We start from the raw sequence: 22,161 nt of genomic DNA, 5'->3' as shown, positions 1-22,161 counted from the left end.
CCGCACCACTCACGTCATATCCCGCTCTAGTCTCCACAGCTTACTGAGCCGATCACCGTAACCGGCGATATCAGCGTCATCACAGCAACGCGCATGCGTACGTCAAGCCGCAAGAACACCTCGCGGAGAACAGGGAACCAATCAGCGGAGGTGACCGCCCATACCTCAAGTCACATGACCTGAGGAAAACGTGTAACCAAGGTGACATAAACAAAGAACAATGCTCCTGAGCTGCCTCATCCAAAGCAGCCCAGTTAAAAGTCCTACATGCAGCCTCTGTATGAGTGAGCGTACCCGCAACTGGCACTGCCAGTGCACCGCCACCAGACAGTGCAACCCGCTGGCCAGCGCGCGCACCTCCACAAATAACAGAGGCGCAGTAAGGACACAATCAGGAGTAACAAACGCTAATATCCTCACTATAAACAGGAGCCAAAAGACTATGACACCCTGGAGAACTATAGGGGACCAAGAAAACCCCAACTATACATGGTATAAAATCCCTCTCACATTATACAGAATATAGTGTAATGAATAATCTAAATATAGACTTCAATCCCGTCATCCATCGTCCATGGTGTGTCCAGTCCCATATGACTGTACACAAATAACCACCTATGAAAAAATAAAAGATAAAAAAATAAAAATAAAACACAAACCACGGAGTGGAACATATAAAAGATACATCTTAAAATACACCGATAAGTGCTGTACGCACCTCATCAAAATGATAGAACTATATTACACAGGTCTGTAGATTAAAATCTAAGTTCAAACCACCTGGTTGTAAAGATCCCAGCATGAAAATCCACTTCAACTCCTTTTGTTTTAACAACTGCAGACTGTCACCTCCCCTCCTCAGGGTCGGAACACTATCAATGACCCTGAATCGCAGCTGATTGACAGAATGCTTATGTTCTAAGAAGTGTTTTGGAACAGGTAACTCAGTAAGGCCAGTTCTCACAGTACTCTTATGTTTGATTATTCGTGCTCTGACCTCCATGGTCGTCTCACCAACATAGGTGAGCCCACACGGACATACAATCATGTACACAACCCAACTGGATGTGCAAGTGTATCTCTCTTTAAGGAAAATCCTTCTGCCAGTATGGGGATGGCAAAAGAATTCACCCTTTAACATGTTGCAGCAAGAGCAACCTACACACGGAAAATTCCCATGCTTGGCCACACTGAGAGTTCTCTGAATCGAGGATTTCGAAGTCCCTACATCAGAACGAACCAACCTGTCCCTGAAATTACGCCCCCTTCTAAAGGACATCAGTGGGTAAGTCACAAAACTAGGGATCGATGGAAGACCACGTTGTAAAAGTGACCAGTGTTTCCTAATCACTCTACCAATCTGGTTGCTTGCTGGATTATAAGTAGTCACAAATGGGATCCGATCACACTCCCGTTTCACACGTGTCTTTTTGCGAATACTTTCACGAGAGCAATTCAAGGTTTCTTCTTTAAATCTCACAACCTCCTTACCAGGGTACCCCCTCTGTAAAAACTTCGAGCACATCTCATCCAGACGTTGATTAACCTTATCCTCATCAGACACAATTCTCCGGACCCGTAACAACTGACTCCATGGCAGTGAATTTACCATACTCCTAGGGTGGTTGCTATCAAACATCAGTAAGCTATTCCTGTCAGTTTCCTTAACAAAAATATCAGTTCTCAACCTACCCATTTCCTTATATACCAAGGTATCTAGGAACTGTACCTGTGTCATAGAATGTGTGAAGGTAAATTGCAGATCAGAGTGTATCTGATTCAGATAAGTCTGGAAATCGAGTAATTCCTGTAGACTACCTTCCCAAATGACAAAAATATCGTCAATATAACGCCACCAGGCTCTGACGTGGCGCCAGAGGATGGAACTGTACACAAACTTGTCCTCGAGCACCGCCATGAAGATGTTAGCATACGTAGGGGCCACATTGGACCCCATGGCGGTGCCCCTCAACTGCAGGAAAAAATCGTCCCCAAAGAGGAAAAAATTCCTCCTGAGGACGAATTCCAACAGTGTGAGGACAAGCTGTGCACACTCTGGGGCCACGTCAGAGCCCGATAGCATACATGAGACCGCATCCAAGCCCTTCTCATGTTCTATAGATGTGTACAATGATACAACATCAAAAGATGCCAGAACCGTCGTCTCAGTAACATTAATATCCTCGATCTTATCCAAAAAATCGTTTGTATCCTTCACATACGACCTAGCTGAAATTGCAAAGGGACGTAATATCCGATCCAGAAAAATGACTGTTTTGTTAAACAGTGAACCCCGGCCCGAAACAATCGGGCGACCCGGGGGATCACATAAACACTTATGGATTTTGGGCAATACGTATATTACCGGTGTGACGGGAAAATCAACAATCAAAAATTCCGACAGCTTATGGTCAATGAGTCCCATGGAAAGGGAATCACTGACCACAAGCTGTAATTCTCTCTGAAACCCAGATGTCGGATTACCAGGCAATTTCGCATATACAGAACTATCAGCCAACTGTCGCTGTATCTCAGCCTTATATTTCATACTGTCCATGACAACCACCGCTCCGCCTTTATCGGCCGGTTTGATGGTTATTGATGGATTCCCGGCCAACGCATCCAAAGTCACTCTTTCCCTATAAGACAAATTATGAACTGACCGAGGTCTAAAGTCCTTTCTTATCCTTTCAACATCCTTCTGTACTAACTCGATATAGGATTCAACAAAATGGTTCTTACTAGGAGGTTGAAAAGAACTCTTATTGTATAAACCTACTTCACGTAACGAGAAGCCACGGGTAGGAGCCTCACAACTCGTACTATTACCATCCACCCTACCTGAAAAATAAGAGGATAGTCTCAGTCTCCTAAAAAAAGCATGTAAGTCAACATCCAAACCGAACCAGTCCGGATTATTCAATGGACAAAAAGAAAGGCCCTTGGATAGGACTTTAAGTTCAATGTCAGACAAAATGAGAGATTAAATATTAACCACCAACTCCTTACTGCTTACTGATTGTCCTTCGTGTTCCTCGTCCTCATTGTGGTATTCCGCCCCACACGTTGTACTCGGGACGTGTTGCCATTTCCTGTGTTTGCGACCGCCTCTCCGGCCGCGCCTCCTGGAGTAGTCTTGTCCATCCTCTCCTTCTCTAAAAAATGATGTTGATCCTTCTTGGCTCCTCCCAAGCTGGAGTCATCTGTCGATTCGGAGTCAGCTGTTGTAAAGCCGAAGTTAGACTGTTTCCTGTTCTGTATTTTCTTACGTCTCCTTGGTGTCATAGGTCTCTTCCTACCACTGTTGGAATACTGGTTAGGGGTAGATTGCCAAGAAAATACATGGCCCAATTTGTAATCATCAGCATCACGAAACCATTTGGTACGCTTAGTGGTCTCTATGTCATTTCTGAACTTAGACAGATTCTCACCCATCTTAGTCTCCAGGGGGCCCCAATCTTGTGCTGTCAGGTGAGTCTTTAATTGCTCCTCCAAACCAGCGATGTTCTGTTTAATAACAACAGTCTCAGCCTTCAAGAATTCTATGTTCAACAACATAATGTCGAACGCATATTTATTTGAGATGGACTCAAATTTCATACAGAACTGGACATTATCTGGAAGTAAAGTTGGTCTTAAATGTGGTCGCAGCCCACGTGGAATTCTACGGACCTTAAAATATTCAGTCAAGGTCACAATATGTAGTTCAAATGAGATCAATCTCCGTTTCTCATTTTCCAGTTTTCTCTTCAACATCTCCGTAGTCGGTTTGCTCAAGAAAGCAGTGTCCATATTAGTATCTGATAAAATCCGTACAGCATCGTCATTGGTGTAAGAGAAAGTCATGGCATTGCCCAGATCACCCACATCTGGGTTAACAATTGTATCCATATTGGAAATAGGGTGCCCGTCAATCCAGGTTCAAACAATGCAAAGAAGAAAAAGAAGACTGACAGCACTCACTTATTGGGGCGCCAGGTCCACATCCAGGGAACCTTCCTGGAACATCCACATAGTCCAAAGAGAAACAAAAGACCAGCGCTCCATCCGGGTGTAATATTCCAAAGTGCAAACTTTATTGGGCCATGTTACAGCAACGTTTCGACCCAAAAGTCTTTGTCAAGCATATCAAAACATGCAGGGGAGCGGCCTTAAATAGTGTGGATGCCACATATTGCACCAATCACCATCAGGTCCGCCCCCTGTCTCATAATACCACATAGAAATAACAAAACACGCATCAGATACATATCATCAAAAAGTCCACCACCGCAGATACAAACACCATAGAGGAGACATGGAAAAGATCTATATTATATATAATGTATAAGTTGTTTACCTTTACATCCACCAATATGATAGATGCATCAATCGTTGCTATAGAGATGTGAACCAATCATAAATAAAGCAGACTCCACCAATACCTAGCTGTTATAAACGGCGCCTAAATATATAAATAGCCTATCCGATAGTCCAAGCTAAATGAGCGTACAACTAACCACCAACCGGCCACCCTGTTGCATGCCGCACCACTCACGTCATATCCCGCTCTAGTCTCCACAGCTTACTGAGCCGATCACCGTAACCGGCGATATCAGCGTCATCACAGCAACGCGCATGCGTACGTCAAGCCGCAAGAACACCTCGCGGAGAACAGGGAACCAATCAGCGGAGGTGACCGCCCATACCTCAAGTCACATGACCTGAGGAAAACGTGTAACCAAGGTGACATAAACAAAGAACAATGCTCCTGAGCTGCCTCATCCAAAGCAGCCCAGTTAAAAGTCCTACATGCAGCCTCTGTATGAGTGAGCGTACCCGCAACTGGCACTGCCAGTGCACCGCCACCAGACAGTGCAACCCGCCGGCCAGCGCGCGCACCTCCACAAACAACAGAGGCGCAGTAAGGACACAATCAGGAGCAACAAACGCTAATATCCTCACTATAAACAGGAGCCAAAAGACTATGACACCCTGGAGAACTATAGGGATTTTATACCATGTATAGTTGGGGTTTTCTTGGTCCCCTATAGTTCTCCAGGGTGTCATATTCTTTTGGCTCCTGTTTATAGTGAGGATATTAGCGTTTGTTGCTCCTGATTGTGTCCTTACTGCGCCTCTGTTATTTGTGGAGGTGCGCGCGCTGGCCGGCGGGTTGCACTGTCTGGTGGCGGTGCACTGGCAGTGCCAGTTGCGGGTACGCTCACTCATACAGAGGCTGCATGTAGGACTTTTAACTGGGCTGCTTTGGATGAGGCAGCTCAGGAGCATTGTTCTTTGTTTATGTCACCTTGGTTACACGTTTTCCTCAGGTCATGTGACTTGAGGTATGGGCGGTCACCTCCGCTGATTGGTTCCCTGTTCTCCGCGAGGTGTTCTTGCGGCTTGACGTACGCATGCGCGTTGCTGTGATGACGCTGATATCGCCGGTTACGGTGATCGGCTCAGTAAGCTGTGGAGACTAGAGCGGGATATGACGTGAGTGGTGCGGCATGCAACAGGGTGGCCGGTTGGTGGTTAGTTGTACGCTCATTTAGCTTGGACTATCGGATAGGCTATTTATATATTTAGGCGCCGTTTATAACAGCTAGGTATTGGTGGAGTCTGCTTTATTTATGATTGGTTCACATCTCTATAGCAACGATTGATGCATCTATCTTATTGGTGGATGTAAAGGTAAACAACTTATACATTATATATAATATAGATCTTTTCCATGTCTCCTCTATGGTGTTTGTATCTGCGGTGGTGGACTTTTTTATGATATGTATCTGATGCGTGTTTTGTTATTTCTATGTGGTATTATGAGACAGGGGGCGGACCTGATGGTGATTGGTGCAATATGTGGCATCCACACTATTTAAGGCCGCTCCCCTGCATGTTTTGATATGCTTGACAAAGACCTTCGGGTCGAAACGTTGCTGTAACATGGCGCAATAAAGTTTGCACTTTGGAATATTACACCCGGATGGAGCGCTGGTCTTTTGTTTCTCTTTGGACTATATGAAAATTGTACATTCACACTGAAGGCATCAAAACTATGAATTAACACATGTGGAAATATATACTAAAAAGTGTAAAACAACGGAAAATATGTGTTAGGGCTAGCGGAACACACCGAGTAAATAGAGATGTTTTTATTGATATTGGTGTGTTCGCAGCCCGGGGTCCACCGTGCAGGAGTACCTGCTGCTAGCAAACGGTGGTACTATATGGTGGTATGGACTAACTCAGTTAATTCACTGAATAGCCGTAAAAGAAAAGCACTGTGCCCTGTTAGACTCCACAGAGGCACAGGCTAACTGCCCAAACAGAGAGCAGTCAGTGGTCACGCATGCACACAAAACTCCTCGCCGGAGGTGCCAGCATTCTAGGGGCCTATTTCAGCCAGGTCCCTGAATTCATTCAAACACAAACTCCTCACCGTAGGTGCCAGCATTCTAGGGGCCTATTTCAGCCAGGTCCCTGAATTCATTCAAACACAAACTCCTCACCGTAGGTGCCAGCATTCTAGGGGCTTATTTCAGCCTGGTCCCTGAACACACTCTCACGTGACCACACTGGCGCAAAGCATATAACAAAAGACAATACTAGCGCATGGCCGTGCGGCCATGCGAGCCTTAACCCCTTAGCGACCGCCGATACGCCTTTTAACGGCGGCCGCTAAGCGTACTTAAACCACAGCGCCGCTAATTAACGGCGCTGTGGAAAAAGTAAATAGCGCCCCCCAGAGTCGGATTTTCTCCGGGGTCTCGGCTGCCGGGGGTAGCCGAGACCCCAGAGAACATGATTCGGGGTGTTTTTTACCGACCCCCGTATTTGCGATCGCCGGTAATTAACCGTTTACCGGCGATCGCAAAAAAAACGTGATTTCTTTTTAATTTCTCTGTCCTCCGATGTGATTGCACATCAGAGGACAGAGAAAAGGGGTCCCAGATAGCCCCCCGATACTCACCTATCTCCCCGGGTGCTCCTCGTGGCTCCCGGTGGGCGCTGCCATCTTCAAAATGGCGGGCGCATGCGCAGTGCGCCCGCCGGCCGGCACCGGGAGTATCTTTGAGGTCTCGGCTGCCGGCGGTAGCCGAGACCCCAAAGAACATGATCGGGGTCGGTTTTACCGACCCCTGTTTTGCGATCGCCGGTAATTAACTGTTTACCGGCGACTGCAAAAAAAAAAAAATCAAAGTGTAATTCTCTGTCCTCTGATGTGATCGCACATCAGAGGACAGAGAAATAGGGGGATTCGGGGACCCTATTATACTTACCGGTGTCCCTGGATCCTCCTGCTGCTCCTCCTGGTCTTCTTGGCAAAAGAAAATGGCGGCGCATGCGCAGTGCGCCCGCCATCTGTCGCCATCTGCCGGCTGGCAGGAGAAGAGCAGTTGGGGCTAAAATTAGGGTTAGGGTTAGGGCTAGGGTTAGGGTTAGGGCTAGGGTTAGGGCTAGGGTTAGGGTTAGGGCTAGGGTTAGGGCTAGGGTTAGGGTTAGGGCTAGGGTTAAGGCTAGGGTTAGTGTTGTGAATTCTGCTTTTGGGCTCCCTCCGGTGGTTGTAGATGGTAATGCAGTTGGGCCTGGACTGCAGGATTGGACAGGTGTATCTGCTAATTGCAAAGCTGACTGGGGTATTTAGCTTTGCAGGACTCATTAGTCCCTGCCAGTTGTCAATGTTCTATTGCCAGTAATGGTTCTCTGCCTGGCCTCTCCTGCCTGCTTCCATTTCAGCTAAAGATAAGTGTCTTATTCTTTTTCTTAGGCTCACAGGCTGTGTGTCTATTTTTTCGTGCTGTTCTTAGTTTCTATTTTGTTCCAGCTTCGACTGTCCTGTTGTTTTCTCAGTCTGGTTGGATTCGCTGGAGTTGCAGATATACTCTCAACACCTTTAGTTAGGTGGTGGAGTTTTTGTTTTTTTCTGCTGAGGATATTTTGTAGATTTTGTGCTGACCGCTCAGTATCCTGTACTATACTTCCCTATCTAGGTAGAAGTGGCCTCCTTTGCTAAATCTGTTTTCCGCCTGCGTGTGTCTTTTCCTCTCCTACTCACCGTCATTATTTGTGGGGGGCTGCCTATACTTTGGGGGTCTACTCTGAGGCAAGTCAGTTTTCCTATTTTTCATCTTTAGGGATAATTAGTCCTCCGGCTGTGTCGAGGTGTCTAGGTCTGGATAGGTACACCCCACGGCTACATCTAGTGTCTGTGATAAGTTCAGGGTTAGCGGTCTGTATAGTTACCACTACTCCAGCGAAGGTTTTTTCATGTTGTTCCAAGGCCGCCTGATCATAACAGGTTAGGGTTAGGGCTAGGGTTAGGGTTAGGGCTAGGGCTAGGGATAGGGCTAGGGTTAGGGCTAGGGCTAGGGTTAGGGCTATTGTTAGGGCTAGGGTTAGGGCTAGGGTTAGGGCTAGGGTTAGGGTTGGGGCTAAATTTAGGGTTAGGGTTGGGGCTAAATTCAGGGTTAGGGTTCTTTCACACTTACGTCGGTACGGGGCCGTCGCAATGCGTCAGCCCGACATACCGACGCACGTTGTGAAAATTGTGCACAACGTGAGCAGCGGATGTAGTTTTTCAACGCATCCGCTGCCCAATCTATGTCCTGGGGAGGAGGGCGCGGAGTTACGGCCACGCATGCGTGGTCAGAAATGGCAGACGCGACGTACAAAAAAACGTTACATTGAAAGTTTTTTGTGCCGACGGTCCGCCAAAACACAACTGATCCAGTGCACGACGGACGCGACGTGTGGCCATCTGTCACGATCCGTCAGCAATACAAGTCTATGGGCAAAAAAACGCATCCTGCGGGCACATTTGGAGGATCCGTTTTTTGTTCAAAACGATGGATTGCGACGGATGCCAATCGACGCAAGTGTGAAAGTAGCCTTAGGGCTAGGGTTAGGGTTGGGGCTAAAGTTAGGGATAGATTTGGGGTTAGGGTTTGGATTAGAGTTGGTATTAGGGTTAGGGTTGGCATTATGGTTACGCTTGGGATTAGGGTTAGGTTTGGGATTAGGGTTAAGGTTAGGGTTGTGATTAGGGGTGTATTGGGATTAGGGTTAGGTTTGAGGTTAGGGTTGAGATTAGGATTAGGGGTGTGTTGGATTTAGGGTTTTGATTAGGGTTATGGTTAGGGTTGACATTAGGGTTGTTTTGGGGTAAGGGTTGTGATTATCGTTAGGGTTAGTGATTAGGATTATGGATCGGGTTGGGATTAGGGTTAGGCGTGTGTTGGGGTTAGGGTTGGAGCTAGAATTGGGGGGTTTCCACTGTTTAGTTACATCAGGGGGTCTCCAAACACGACAGCCAATTTTGCGCTCAAAAAGTCAAATGGTGCTCCCTCCCTTCTGAGCTCTGCCGTGCGCCCAAACAGTGGGTTACCCCCACATATGGGGCATCAGCGTACTCGGAATAAATTGGACAACTTTTAGGGTTCAATTTCTCCTGTTACCCTTGTGAAAATAAAAACTTGGGGGCTAAAAAATCTTTTTTGTGGAAAAAAAAATATTTTTTTATTTTCACGACTCTGCATTCTAAACTTTTGTAAAGCACTTGGGCATTCAAAGTTCTCACCACACATCTAGATAAGTTCCTTGGGGGGTCTAGTTTCCAAAATGGGGTCACTTGTGTGGGGTTACTACTGTTTAGGTACATCAGGGGCTCTGCAAACGCAACATAATGCCCACAGACCATTCTATCTAAGTCTGCATTCCAAAACAGCGCTCCTTCCCTTCCGAGCTCTGCCGTGCGCCCAAACAATGGTTTACCCCCACATATGGGGCATCAGCATACTCGGGATAAATTGGACAACAACTTTTGGAGTCCAATTTCTCCTGTTACCCTTGTGAAAATAAAAACTTGGGGGCTACAAAATCTTTTTTGTGGAAAAAAAAAATTTTTTTTGTTTTCACAACTCTGCATTCTAAACTTCTGTGAAGCACTTGGGCATTCAAAGTTCTCACCACACATCTAGATAAGTTCCTTGGGGGGTCTAGTTTTCAAAATGGGGTCACTTGTGGGGGGTTACTACTGTTTAGGTACATCAGGGGCTCTGCAATCGCAACATAACGCCCACAGACCATTCTATCAAAGTCTGCATTCCAAAACAGCGCTCCTTCCCTTCCGAGCTCTGCCGTGCGCCTAAACAGTGGTTTACCCCCACATATGGCACATCAATGTACTCAAGATAAATTGGACAACAACTATTGCAGTCCAATTTCTCCTGTTACCCTTGGGAAAAAAAAACTTGGGGGCTACAATATCTTTTTTGTGGAAAAAAAAAATATTCTTTATTTTCACGACTCTGCATTCTAAACTTCTGTGAAGCACTTGGACATTCAAAGTTCTCACCACACATCTAGATAAGTTCCTTGGGGGGTCTAGTTTCGAAAATGGGGTCACTTGTGGAGGTTTTATACTGTTTAGGTACATCAGGGGCTCTGCAAACGCAACATAACGCCCGCAGACCATTCTATCAAAGTCTGCATTCCAAAACGGCGCTCCTTCCTTCCGAGGTCTGCCGTGCGCCCAAACAGTGGTATACCCCCACATATGGGGTACCAGCATACTCAGGACAAATTGTACAACAACTTTTTGGGTCCGATTTCTCTTGTTACCCTTGTGAAAATAAAAACTTGGGGGCTAAAAAATCTTTTTTGTGGAAAAAAAAATATTTTTTATTTTCACGACTCTGAATTCTAAATTTCTGTGAAGCACTTGGGCATTCAAAGTTCTCACCACACATCTAGATAAGTTCCATGGGGGGTCTAGTTTCCAAAATGGGGTCACTTGTGGGGGGTTTCCACTGTTTAGGCACATCAGGGGCTCTCCAAACGCGACATGGCGTCCAATCTCAATTCCAGACAATTCTACATTGAAAAAGTAAGACAGCACTCCTTCACTTCCAAGCTCTGCTGTGCGCCCAAACAGTGGTTTACCCCCACATATGGGGTATCGACGTACTCAGGAGAAATTGCACTACAACGTTTGTGGTCTAATTTCTCCTGACACCCTTGTGAAAATAAAAATTTGGGGGCAAAAATATCATTTTTGTAGAAAAAATGCGATTTTTTATTTTCACGGCTCAACGTTATAAACTTCTGTGAAGCACATGGGGCTTCAAAGTGCTCACCACACATCTAGATAAGTTCCTTAAGGGGTCTAGTTTCCAAAATGGTGTCACTTGTGGGGGCTTCCACTGTTTAGGCACATCAGGGGCTCTCCAAATGTGACATGGCGTCCAATCTCAATTCCTGCCAATTCTACATTGAAAAAGTAAAACGGCGCTCCTTCACTTCCAAGCTCTGTGGTGCGCCCAAACAGTGGTTTACCCTCACATATGGGGTATCGACGTATTCAGGAGAAATCGCACAACAACTTTTGTGGTCTAATTTCTCCTGTTACCCTTGTGAAAATAAGAATTTGTGGGCGAAAATATCATTTTTGTGTAAACAAATGCGATTTTTATTTTCACGGCTCTACGTTATAAACTTCTGTGAAGCTCTTGGGGGTTCAAAGTGCTCACCACACATCTAGATAAGTTCCTTAAGGGGTCTAGTTTACAAAATGGTGTCACTTGTGGGGGGGTTTCCACTGTTTAGGCACATCAGGGGCTCTCTAAACGTGACATGGCGTCCGATCTCAATTCCAGCCAATTCTGCATTGAAAAAGTCAAACGGCGCTCCTTCACTTCCAAGTTCTGCGGTGCGCCCAAACAGTGGTTTACCCCCACATATGGGGTATTGGCGTATTCAGGAGAAATTGCATAACAAAATTTATGGTTACATTTCTGTTTTTACACTTGTGAAAATAAAAAAATGGTTCTGAATTAAAATGTTTGCAAAAAAAAGTTAAATGTTCATTTTTTTCTTCCACATTGTTTCAGTTCCTGTGAAGCATGTAAATGGTAAATAAACTTCTTGAAAGTGGTTTTGAGAACTTTGAGGGGTCTAGTTTTTAGAATGGTGTCACACTTCGTTATTTTCTATTATATAGACCCCTCAAAATGACTTCAAATGTGATGTGGTCCCTAAAAAAAAAAGTTGTTGTAAAAATGAGAAATTGCTGGTCAACTTTTAACCCTTATAACTCCTTAACAAAAAAATTTTTGTTTCCAAAATTGTGCTGATGTAAAGTAGACATGTGGGAAATGTTATTTATTAACTATTTTTTGTGACATATCTCTCTGATTTAAGGGCATAAAAATAAAAAATTTGAAAATTGCAAAATTTTAAAAATTTTCGCCATATTTCCGTTTTTTTCATAAATAATCACAAGTAATATCGAAGAAATGTTACCACTAACATGAAGTACAATATGTCACGAAAAAACAATCTCAGAATCAGTGGGATCCATTGAAGCGTTCCAGAGTTATAACCTCATAAAGTGACATCGGTCAGAATTGCAAAAATTGGCTCGGTCATTAAGTACCAAATTGGCTCTGTCACTAAGGGGTTAAATAGTTGTAGCACATATAGGACCTTCCTAGAAGGACCAATGAGAGGCTGTCACAGAGCGTGAGCGCCTACAGGGCCTTCCTGAAGGACCAATGACCTTAGCTGCAGTATCTGATCATGTGACCCTCGATCTCCACTGAGAGATCTTACTCTGGGCATGCTCAGAACATGAAAAGCAGGACTTAGTCCCAGAAGCGTCTGCTCGCTGCTGCCCGGCACTGACTTCAATGACAGAAGCAGGAAATGCAGCAGTAACTCTTTGCACAGAGTCAGACTGAGCAAGACGCTGGGACCGACGTCTCTGCTCCACTGCAGCAGGAGAAGAATGGGAGACCGCAGCGGAGATGGCCCGAGATTCCCCCTGTGCAGAGACAGGAACTCGACCCCTAACAATATGTCTTATATTCTAGGTTCTTCGAAGTAGCCACCTTTTGCTTTGATGACTGCTTTGCACACTCTTGGCATTTTCTTGATGAGCTTCAAGAGGTAGTCCCCGTGAATGGTTTTCACTTCACAGGTGTGCCCTGTCAGGTATAATAATTGGGATTTCTTGCCTTATAAATGGGGTTGGGACCATCAGTTGTGTTGTGCAAAAGTCTGGTGGATACACAGGTGATAGTCCTACTGAATAGACTTTTAGAATTTGTATTATGGTGAGAAAAAAGCAGCTAAGTAAATAAAAACGAGTGGCCATCATTACTTTTGGAAAACATTAAAAGAGTCCCCAAGTGCAGTGGCAAAAAACCATCAAGCACTACAAAGAAACTGGCTCACATGAGGACCGCCCCAGGAATGGAAGACCAAGAGTCACCTCTACTTCTGATGATAAGTTTATCCAAGTCACCAGCCTCTGAAATCTCAGGTTAAGAGCAGCTCAGATTAGAGACCAAGTCAATGCCAGACAGAGTTCTAGCAGCAGACACATCTCTACAACAACTGTTAAGAGGAGACTTTGTGCAGCAGGCCTTTATGGTAAAATAGCTGCTAGGAAACCACTGCTAAGAACAGAAAACAAGCAGAAGAGACTTTTTTGGGCTAAAGAACACAAGGAATAGACATTAGACCAGTGGAAATCTCTGCTTTGGTCTGATGAGTCCAAATTTGAGATCTTTGGTTCCAACCACCGTGTCTTTGTGCGACGCAGAAAAAGTGAACTGATGGACTCTACATACCTGCTTCCCACCGTGAAGCATGGAGGAGGAGGTGTGATGGTGTGGGGGTGCTTTGCTGGTGACACTGTTGGGGATTTATTCAAAATTGAAGACATACTGAACCAGCATGGCTACCACAGCATCTTGCAGCGGCATGCTATTCCATCCAGTTTGTGTTTAGTTGGACTATCATTTCTTTTTCAACAGGACAATGACCCCAAACACACCTACAGGCTGTGTAAGGGCTATTTGACCAAGAAGGAGAGTGATGGGGTGCTACGCCAGTTGACCTGGCCTCCACAATCACCAGACCTGAACCCAATCGAGATGGTTTGGGGTGAGCTGGACCGTAGAGTGAAGGCAAAAGGGCCAACAAGTGATAAGCATCTTTGGCAACTCCTTCAAGATTGTTGGAAGACCATTCCTGGTGACTACCTCTTGAAGCTCATTAAGAGAATGCCAAGAGTGTGCAAAGCAGTCATCAAAGCAAAAGTTGGCTATTTTGAAGAACCTGGAATATAAGACATATTTTCAGTTGTTTCACACTTTTTTGTTATATATATATATATATATATAAAGAAATCTAGAGCAGCACAAAGAAAGAGTATGGGTGCAGAGCCCCCCCAGGCAAATACCAAACCTCAATTATAAAGAAACAGAAAAATTGGAGGCAGCACACCGTTTTTAGTGGAAGGGAGCAATTTAATCAGCCCAGAAAGCCCCTTCCACTACAAAAGGTGTGCTGCCTCCTATTTTTTTGAATATATATATATATATATATATATATGTATATATATATATATATGTATATATGTATATATATATATATATATATATATATATATACAGTGGGGCAAAAAAGTATTTAGTCAGTCAGCAATAGTGCAAGTTCCACCACTTAAAAAGATGAGAGGCGTCTGTAATTTACATCATAGGTAGACCTCAACTATGGGAGACAAACTGAGAAAAAAAATCCAGAAAATCACATTGTCTGTTTTTTTAACATTTTATTTGCATATTATGGTGGAAAATAAGTATTTGGTCAGAAACAAACAATCAAGATTTCTGGCTTTCACAGACCTGTAACTTCTTCTTTAAGAGTCTCCTCTTTCCTTCACTCATTACCTGTAGTAATGGCACCTGTTTAAACTTGTTATCAGTATAAAAAGACACCTGTGCACACCCTCAAACAGTCTGACTCCAAACTCCACTATGGTGAAGACCAAAGAGCTGTCAAAGGACACCAGAAACAAAATTGTAGCCCTGCACCAGGCTGGGAAGACTGAATCTGCAATAGCCAACCAGCTTGGAGTGAAGAAATCAACAGTGGGAGCAATAATTAGAAAATGGAAGACATACAAGACCACTGATAATCTCCCTCGATCTGGGGCTCCATGCAAAATCCCACCCCGTGGGGTCAGAATGATCACAAGAACGGTGAGCAAAAATCCCAGAACCACGCGGGGGGACCTAGTGAATGAACTGCAGAGAGCTGGGACCAATGTAACAAGGCCTACCATAAATAACACACTACGCCACCATGGACTCAGATCCTGCAGTGCCAGATGTGTCCCACTGCTTAAGCCAGTACATGTCCAGGCCCATCTGAAGTTTGCTAGAGAGCATTTGGATGATCCAGAGGAGTTTTGGGAGAATGTCCTATGGTCTGATGAAACCAAACTGGAACTGTTTGGTAGAAACACAACTTGTCGTGTTTGGAGGAAAAAGAATACTGAGTTGCATCCATCAAACACCATACCTACTGTAAAGCATGGTGGTGGAAACATCATGCTTTGGGGCTGTTTCTCTGCAAAGGGGCCAGGACGACTGATCCGGGTACATGAAAGAATGAATGGGGCCATGTATCGTGAGATTTTGAGTGCAAACCTCCTTCCATCAGCAATGGCATTGAAGATGAAACGTGGCTGGGTCTTTCATCATGACAATGATCCAAAGCACACCGCCAGGGCAATGAAGGAGTGGCTTCGTAAGAAGCATTTCAAGGTCCTGGAGTGGCCTAGCCAGTCTCCAGATCTCAACCCTATAGAAAACCTTTGGAGGGAGTTGAAAGTCCGTGTTGCCAAGCGAAAAGCCAAAAACATCACTGCTCTAGAGGAGATCTGCATGGAGGAATGGGCCAACATACCAACAACAGTGTGTGGCAACCTTGTGAAGACTTACAGAAAACGTTTGACCTCTGTCATTGCCAACAAAGGATATATTACAAAGTATTGAGATTAAATTTTGTTTCTGACCAAATACTTATTTTCCACCATAATATGGAAATAAAATGTTAAAAAAACAGACAATGTGATTTTCTGGATTTTTTTTTCTCAGTTTGTCTCCCATAGTTGAGGTCTACCTATGATGTAAATTACAGACGCCTCTCATCTTTTTAAGTGGTGGAACTTGCACTATTGCTGACTGACTAAATACTTTTTTGCCCCACTGTATATATACAGTTCGCACAGGAAATGGATTGAGTCATTTTTACCCAGAGGAAGACACATGTGGTTTTGAAACATGTCGTCTATAAAGGATTGAATATATGCAATATTGTTACTGAAGAAATCTGGAACTTTTTAATGGAAAAATAAAAGGTGTATTTTATTAGCTAAATAGATTTGACTGAATTAATGTTTTATTTCTATAAGAGTTACAATAATAATCTCATTAAAATAATATTTCTGAATATTAGCATCACATAGCACAATGACAGCGACTATATACTGGACTAATTTATTAGTTTCAATTTTTTATTGTTTACCCTCACTATAACCAGGAATCGGAGGGACTGGCCGACAGTCTACCACAAGACTTGCAGCATTGATGGCAGACATTGAAGTTTATCAAGTTAGCATTCTGAAATCATACACAGCTAGTGAATGGAGAGATGATCTGAAAACAGTGTTGAGAGCTGCTGGACAGAATGGGATTCCTACTGTGTTTCTGTTTGCTGATCATCAAATAAAGGTACAGAAAACAATAATAATGTAAACTATGAAAAATATGTAGTATAATTGAATCATGCTAGTACTTGGCCATAAAAATAATATATTATTTATCAGTAATTTATGTATGAAAATAATAGCTACTTAAAGATCGAGTGATATTTTTCCACCAAGCTGTAATATCAATACTCTACAAAGCTGCTCAGTAAATTGCCTGTTTTACTCCTCAAAATGTCTATTATGAGAATGATAGTAGTTTCATGAGCGCTCGTTAAAGTAGATGAAGAAAGATGGGACTTCAAGATATAAATGTGTTTTGCAAATAACTGCACAGGAAAAGTGTAAGAAATAAATTAATAGTGAAAGATTTTTTTCTGGTTCTGAGATTCATTATTTGAATTGTAAATGGGTAATTTTCTTTCTTGCGATAGGATGAGTCATTTTTGGAAGACATCAACATGATCCTGAGCACTGGTGATGTTCCTTCCCTGTTTAATAATGAAGAAAAACTGGAAGTCATGGAAAAGGTCATCTTTCTTTTATTGTGCTTCAGTCAGAGGGGCTCGCTGACAGAGGGAGGAGGGTATCAGCATTATTTGATGATACAAGAAACTTTTTGTACATTATAAAGCAAATTCTGGGGAAGTTTACAGAAATGACGTTACCCTTATTGGTGCTGCATTTGTCCATTTTTATAACACACCTAACTTTAATTTATAGTTTAGTAAAAAGGGAATATGTATCAAGAGCTAGTTTTAGTATTTCTTTTACATGTGCCTATCATTGGTCTTGATCACCATAATGTCCTAGTTACAAATGAACCTAGTTTCCCATGAGGTTGTAGATACAGATGAGCGTATTAGACAAAACTTGAATTCTCCTGTCAGTGCATTTTTGTTCTGGGAAATTTGATACACAGAAAATTGATTTTCCATAAATGTAATGTCCCTTATTGTGCTCTGAAGTCTTTCCAGGTCTAAAACCATAATAAACATAACATGTAAAGAATAGTGATGGGAGAACCTGTCTACATTTGGGTCCGGTGAGTTCTGTCGATCATTAAGAAAAAAGTTTGGTTCGTGTATCAGAACAGTACTCGAACCCGGACCCTATTCAGATGAATAAGGGGCCCAAACATCCATTGTTTGCCACACTATCATCTGCATGATAGCGTGGCAAACATGGTCTGTGATCAGCGGTAAAAAGGTTAATGCCGGTCACAGGCGTTGGCTGATGAGAGTACCACTCTCATCATAATATGCCTGTAGTTGCCCATAGCAGTGAAAGCAGGTGAGGCTTATGAGAGTATTCATCAGCCAATGCCTGAGCTATAAATAAATTTATGTAAAAAAAATTTTTTATTTCCAGCACAGGCAAAACTGACAGCTGTGCGCTGCAACCCTAGCTGTCAGCTTTATCCTGGCTGGTTATCAAGAATAGTGGAGTCACTCTTCAATTTTTGTATTAATTAAATAAATAATTTTTAAAAATGGCTTGGAGTTCACCCCATTTTTCAGAACCAGCCAAACTAAAACAGACAGCTGGTGACATGTATTCTCAAACTGGGAAGGGAAAAAGAGCCGGAATTAATGCATTTAACAGATGCGCCTTTTCTGGAGTGGCTGCGTGCTGCTATTTTTAGGCTAGGGAATGCCAATATCCATGGCACCTTCCCAGCCTGAGAGTGCCAGCCCCCAGCTGTCTGCATTAGCTTGGCTGGTGTTAGGGTTAGTAGATCACATTAAATAAAATATAATAATAAAGTGTGATCGCAACCCAGGGTCCACCGAGCAGAGATGTAAAACTGCTGCTATTGAGTATTGGCAAAAGAATCTGCAAGCATACACCTGACATGACTGCGTTAACTCCACACAGTGTGAACAGAATGCACAGCCCACTGCTCTGTTAGCTTCACAGAGCAAAGAAACTAAGCGCTGATCTCGCTCCGTAATTAACCCATGCCAATTGCACACGTGGCCGAAACAGATGCAGAGTCAAAGAAAAATACTAAGCTGATGCTAGTTAACTAAACAAAATCCAGTAGAGCTCACAGGGGAGAAAAAAGTCTCTATGGTTGGACTTGCTCTGTAACTCTGCTGTGCTAACCGCACACATGACAGGATACAGAAGCTGGAAGCCAAGCGGCAAGCAAAAACCCTAACTGGCTCAAAGCTGGGCAAGATCACAACACACATGTGCAGTCAGAGTGGTAGCGTATCCACTCACACACACCAACACAAATGATACTAGCGCCATTGAGAGCCTTTTATAACTTAAGCTCAAGTCCAGACAGCCTGTGGACCAATATGAAACTGCCACATCAACTGAGCAGCTGATGTCCGAGCACCAATGAGAAGGCGCCACATCATCGACATGCTCAGTAGGGTGAAATCTGGACTTAGACTCCAGAGCACAATGCTGCATGTGTAAGCCAGTAGTCACCGTAGGCTTAGCTGGAGAGCCAGCAGTAACTACACATACATCATCATCCTGGGCAAGGTGCTGGAACCAGAGTCTGTGCTGATCAGTCATCCCAGCAGGATGAGCCTGAATGGGAGACCACTGCACCAGACAAGACCTGTGATCTATCCCATGCAGCAGGAGAATTCTGACACCTAACAGCTGGTTGTTAAAAATTGGAAGGATACCAGGCCATCAAAACAGAGTAGGATCCCATTATTCTTGATAACCAGCCATGATAAAGCTGACAGCTTGAGTTTGCAAAGCATAGCTTTCAGTTTTGCCTTCTATGGTTATCAAAAAGAGAAGAGACTACACATACCGTATATACTCGAGTATAAGCTGAGATTTTTAGCCGATTTTTTTAGGCTGAAAGTGCCCCTCTCGGCTTATATTCAAGTCAGTGTCCCAGGGGGGTCAGTGGGGAGGGGGAGCGGCAGCTGTGACATACTCACCTGCTCCTGGCGAGGTCCCTGCATCTCCGGTCCCCGGGCGCTGACAGCTTCTTCCAGCATTGAGCGGTCACGTGGTACTACTCATTACAGTAATGAATATGGACCCGACTCCACTCCCATAGGGGTGGAGCCATATATTTATTACTGTAATGAGCGGTAACGGAGACCGCTCAACGCTGGAAGAAGCTGTCAGCACCCGGAGACCGGAGATGCAGGGAACGTACCAGGAGTAGGTGAGTATAATGGGAAGGGGGAGCGCTGCGCGATATTCACCTCTCCTCTTTATGGAGCATCTTATGGGGCCATATTCAACGTTTGTGCAGCACTATATGGGGCAAAAATCTTTATGGAGCATCTTATGGGGTCATAATCAACATTTGTGCAGCATTATATGGGGCAAATATCTTTATGGAGCATCTTATGGGGCCATAATCAATTTTTATGCAGCACTATATGGGGCAAATATCTTTATGGAGCATCTTATGAGGCCATAATCAATTTTTGTGCAGCATTATATGGGGCAAATATATATATGTAGCATCTTATGGGGCCATAATCAATATTTGTGCAGCATTATATGGGCAAATATCTTTATGGAGCATCTTATGGGGCTATAATCAACATATGTGCAGCATTATATGGGGGCAAATATCTCTGGAGCATCTTATGGGGCCATAATCAATGTTTGTACAGCATTATATGGGGCAAATATCTATATGGAGCATCTTATGGGGCCATAATCAATATTTGTGCAGGATTATATGGGGCAAATATCTTTATGGAGCATCTTATGGGGCTATAATCAACATATGTGCAGCATTATATGGGGGCAAATATCTCTGGAGCATCTTATGGGGCCATAATCAATGTTTGTACAGCATTATATGGGGCAAATATATATATGGAGCATCTTATGGGGCCATAATCAATATTTGTGCAGCATTATATGGGGCAAATATCTTTATGGAGCATCTTATGGGGCTATAATCAACATATGTGCAGCATTATATGGGGGCAAATATCTCTGGAGCATCTTATGGGGCCATAATCAATGTTTGTACAGCATTATATGGGGCAAATATATATATGGAGCATCTTATGGGGCCATAATCAACATTTGTGCAGCATTATATGGGGCAAATATCTCTGGAGCATCTTATGTGGCCATAATCAACATATGTGCAGCATTATATGGGGGAAAATATCTCTGGAGCATCTTATGGGGCCATAATCAATATTTGTGCAGCATTATATTGGGCAAATGTCTCTATGGAGCATCTTATGGGGCCATAATCAACGTTTGTGCAGCATTATATGGGGCAAATATCTTTATGGAGCATCTTATGGGGCCATAATCAATGTTTGTGCAGCATTATATGGGGCAAATATATATATGGAGCATCTTATGGGGCCATAATCAATGTTTGTGCAGCATTATATGGGGCAAATATATATATGTAGCATCTTATGGGGCCATAATCAATATTTGTGCAGCATTATATGGGGCAAATATCTTTATGGAGCATCTTATGGGGCTATAATCAACGTTTGTGCAGCACTATATGGGGCAAATTTCTCTGGAGCATCTAATTGGGCCATAATCAACATACTGTATGTGCAGCATTATATGGGGGCAAATATCTCTGGAGCATCTTATGGGGCCATAATCAATGTTTGTACAGCATTATATGGGGCAAATATCTATATGGAGCATTTTATGGGGCCATAATCAACATTTGTGCAGCATTATATGGGGCAAATATCTCTGGAGCATCTTATGTGGCCATAATCAACATATGTGCAGCATTATATGGGGGCAAATATCTCTGGAGCATCTTATGGGGCCATAATCAATGTTTGTACAGCATTATATGGGGCAAATATCTATATGGAGCATCTTATGGGGCCATAATCAACAGTTGTGCAGCATTATATGGGGCAAATATCTCTGGAGCATCTTATGTGGCCATAATCAACATATGTGCAGCATTATATGGGGGCAAATATCTCTGGAGCATCTTATGGGGCCATAATCAATATTTGTGCAGCATTATATTGGGAAAATGTCTCTATGGAGCATCTTATGGGTCCCTTATTAACCTTTATGCAGTACTATATGGGACAAATGTGTCTATGGAGCATCTTATGGGGCCATTATTAACTTTTGTGCAGCATCATATGGGGCATATTTTAATATGGAGAATCTTATGGGGCCCATGATGAACTGTATGGAGCATTAGATGGGGCTCCTGATTCAATATGGATATTCAAAAACACTTAACCTACTGAAATCTCAATTGATTTTACTTTTATTGGTACCTATTTTTATTTTTGAAATTTACCGGTAGATTCTGCATTTTCCACCCTAGGCTTATACTCGAGTCATTACGTTTTCCCAGGTTTATGTGGCAAAATTAGGGGGGTCAGTTTATACTCGGATTGTCTTATACTCAAGTATATACGGTATTTTTTTAATTAATCATTTATAGCACAGTTGCCAGCTGATGAGTACTCTCAGCAGCCTCTCCTTCTCTCACTGCTATCAGCGACAGCAGGCGTAGAGTGATGAGAGCTCTTCTTTCATCAGCTGACACCTGTGACTGGCGGTAAACTTTTTACTGCCGGTCACAGCTGCTGGCTCACATGCCGTCATCTGACAATGTGGGAACCTCAGCTCTCTTTCCTGTGATAACTAAGTTA

The 22,161-nt window shown here is 43.5% G+C and overlaps 1 protein-coding gene across 1 annotated transcript in view; it reads left to right on the top strand.

Annotated features, from left to right (window-relative positions):
- The window catches only part of LOC138674484 (dynein axonemal heavy chain 3-like), a 3,367,401-nt gene that overhangs the window by 2,503,181 nt on the left and 842,059 nt on the right, over window positions 1-22,161 (top strand). Inside the window, 2 exon segments of the mRNA XM_069762320.1 lie at window positions 16,378-16,568; window positions 16,978-17,073. Of these exon segments, the coding sequence (XP_069618421.1) occupies window positions 16,378-16,568; window positions 16,978-17,073 (287 nt within the window).

This window comes from Ranitomeya imitator, chromosome 4 (assembly GCF_032444005.1).
Source record: "Ranitomeya imitator isolate aRanImi1 chromosome 4, aRanImi1.pri, whole genome shotgun sequence".
NCBI lineage: Eukaryota > Metazoa > Chordata > Amphibia > Anura > Dendrobatidae > Ranitomeya > Ranitomeya imitator.
Note: the sequence above shows the minus strand (reverse complement) of the source record. Positions and strands in the feature narration are given on the sequence as shown.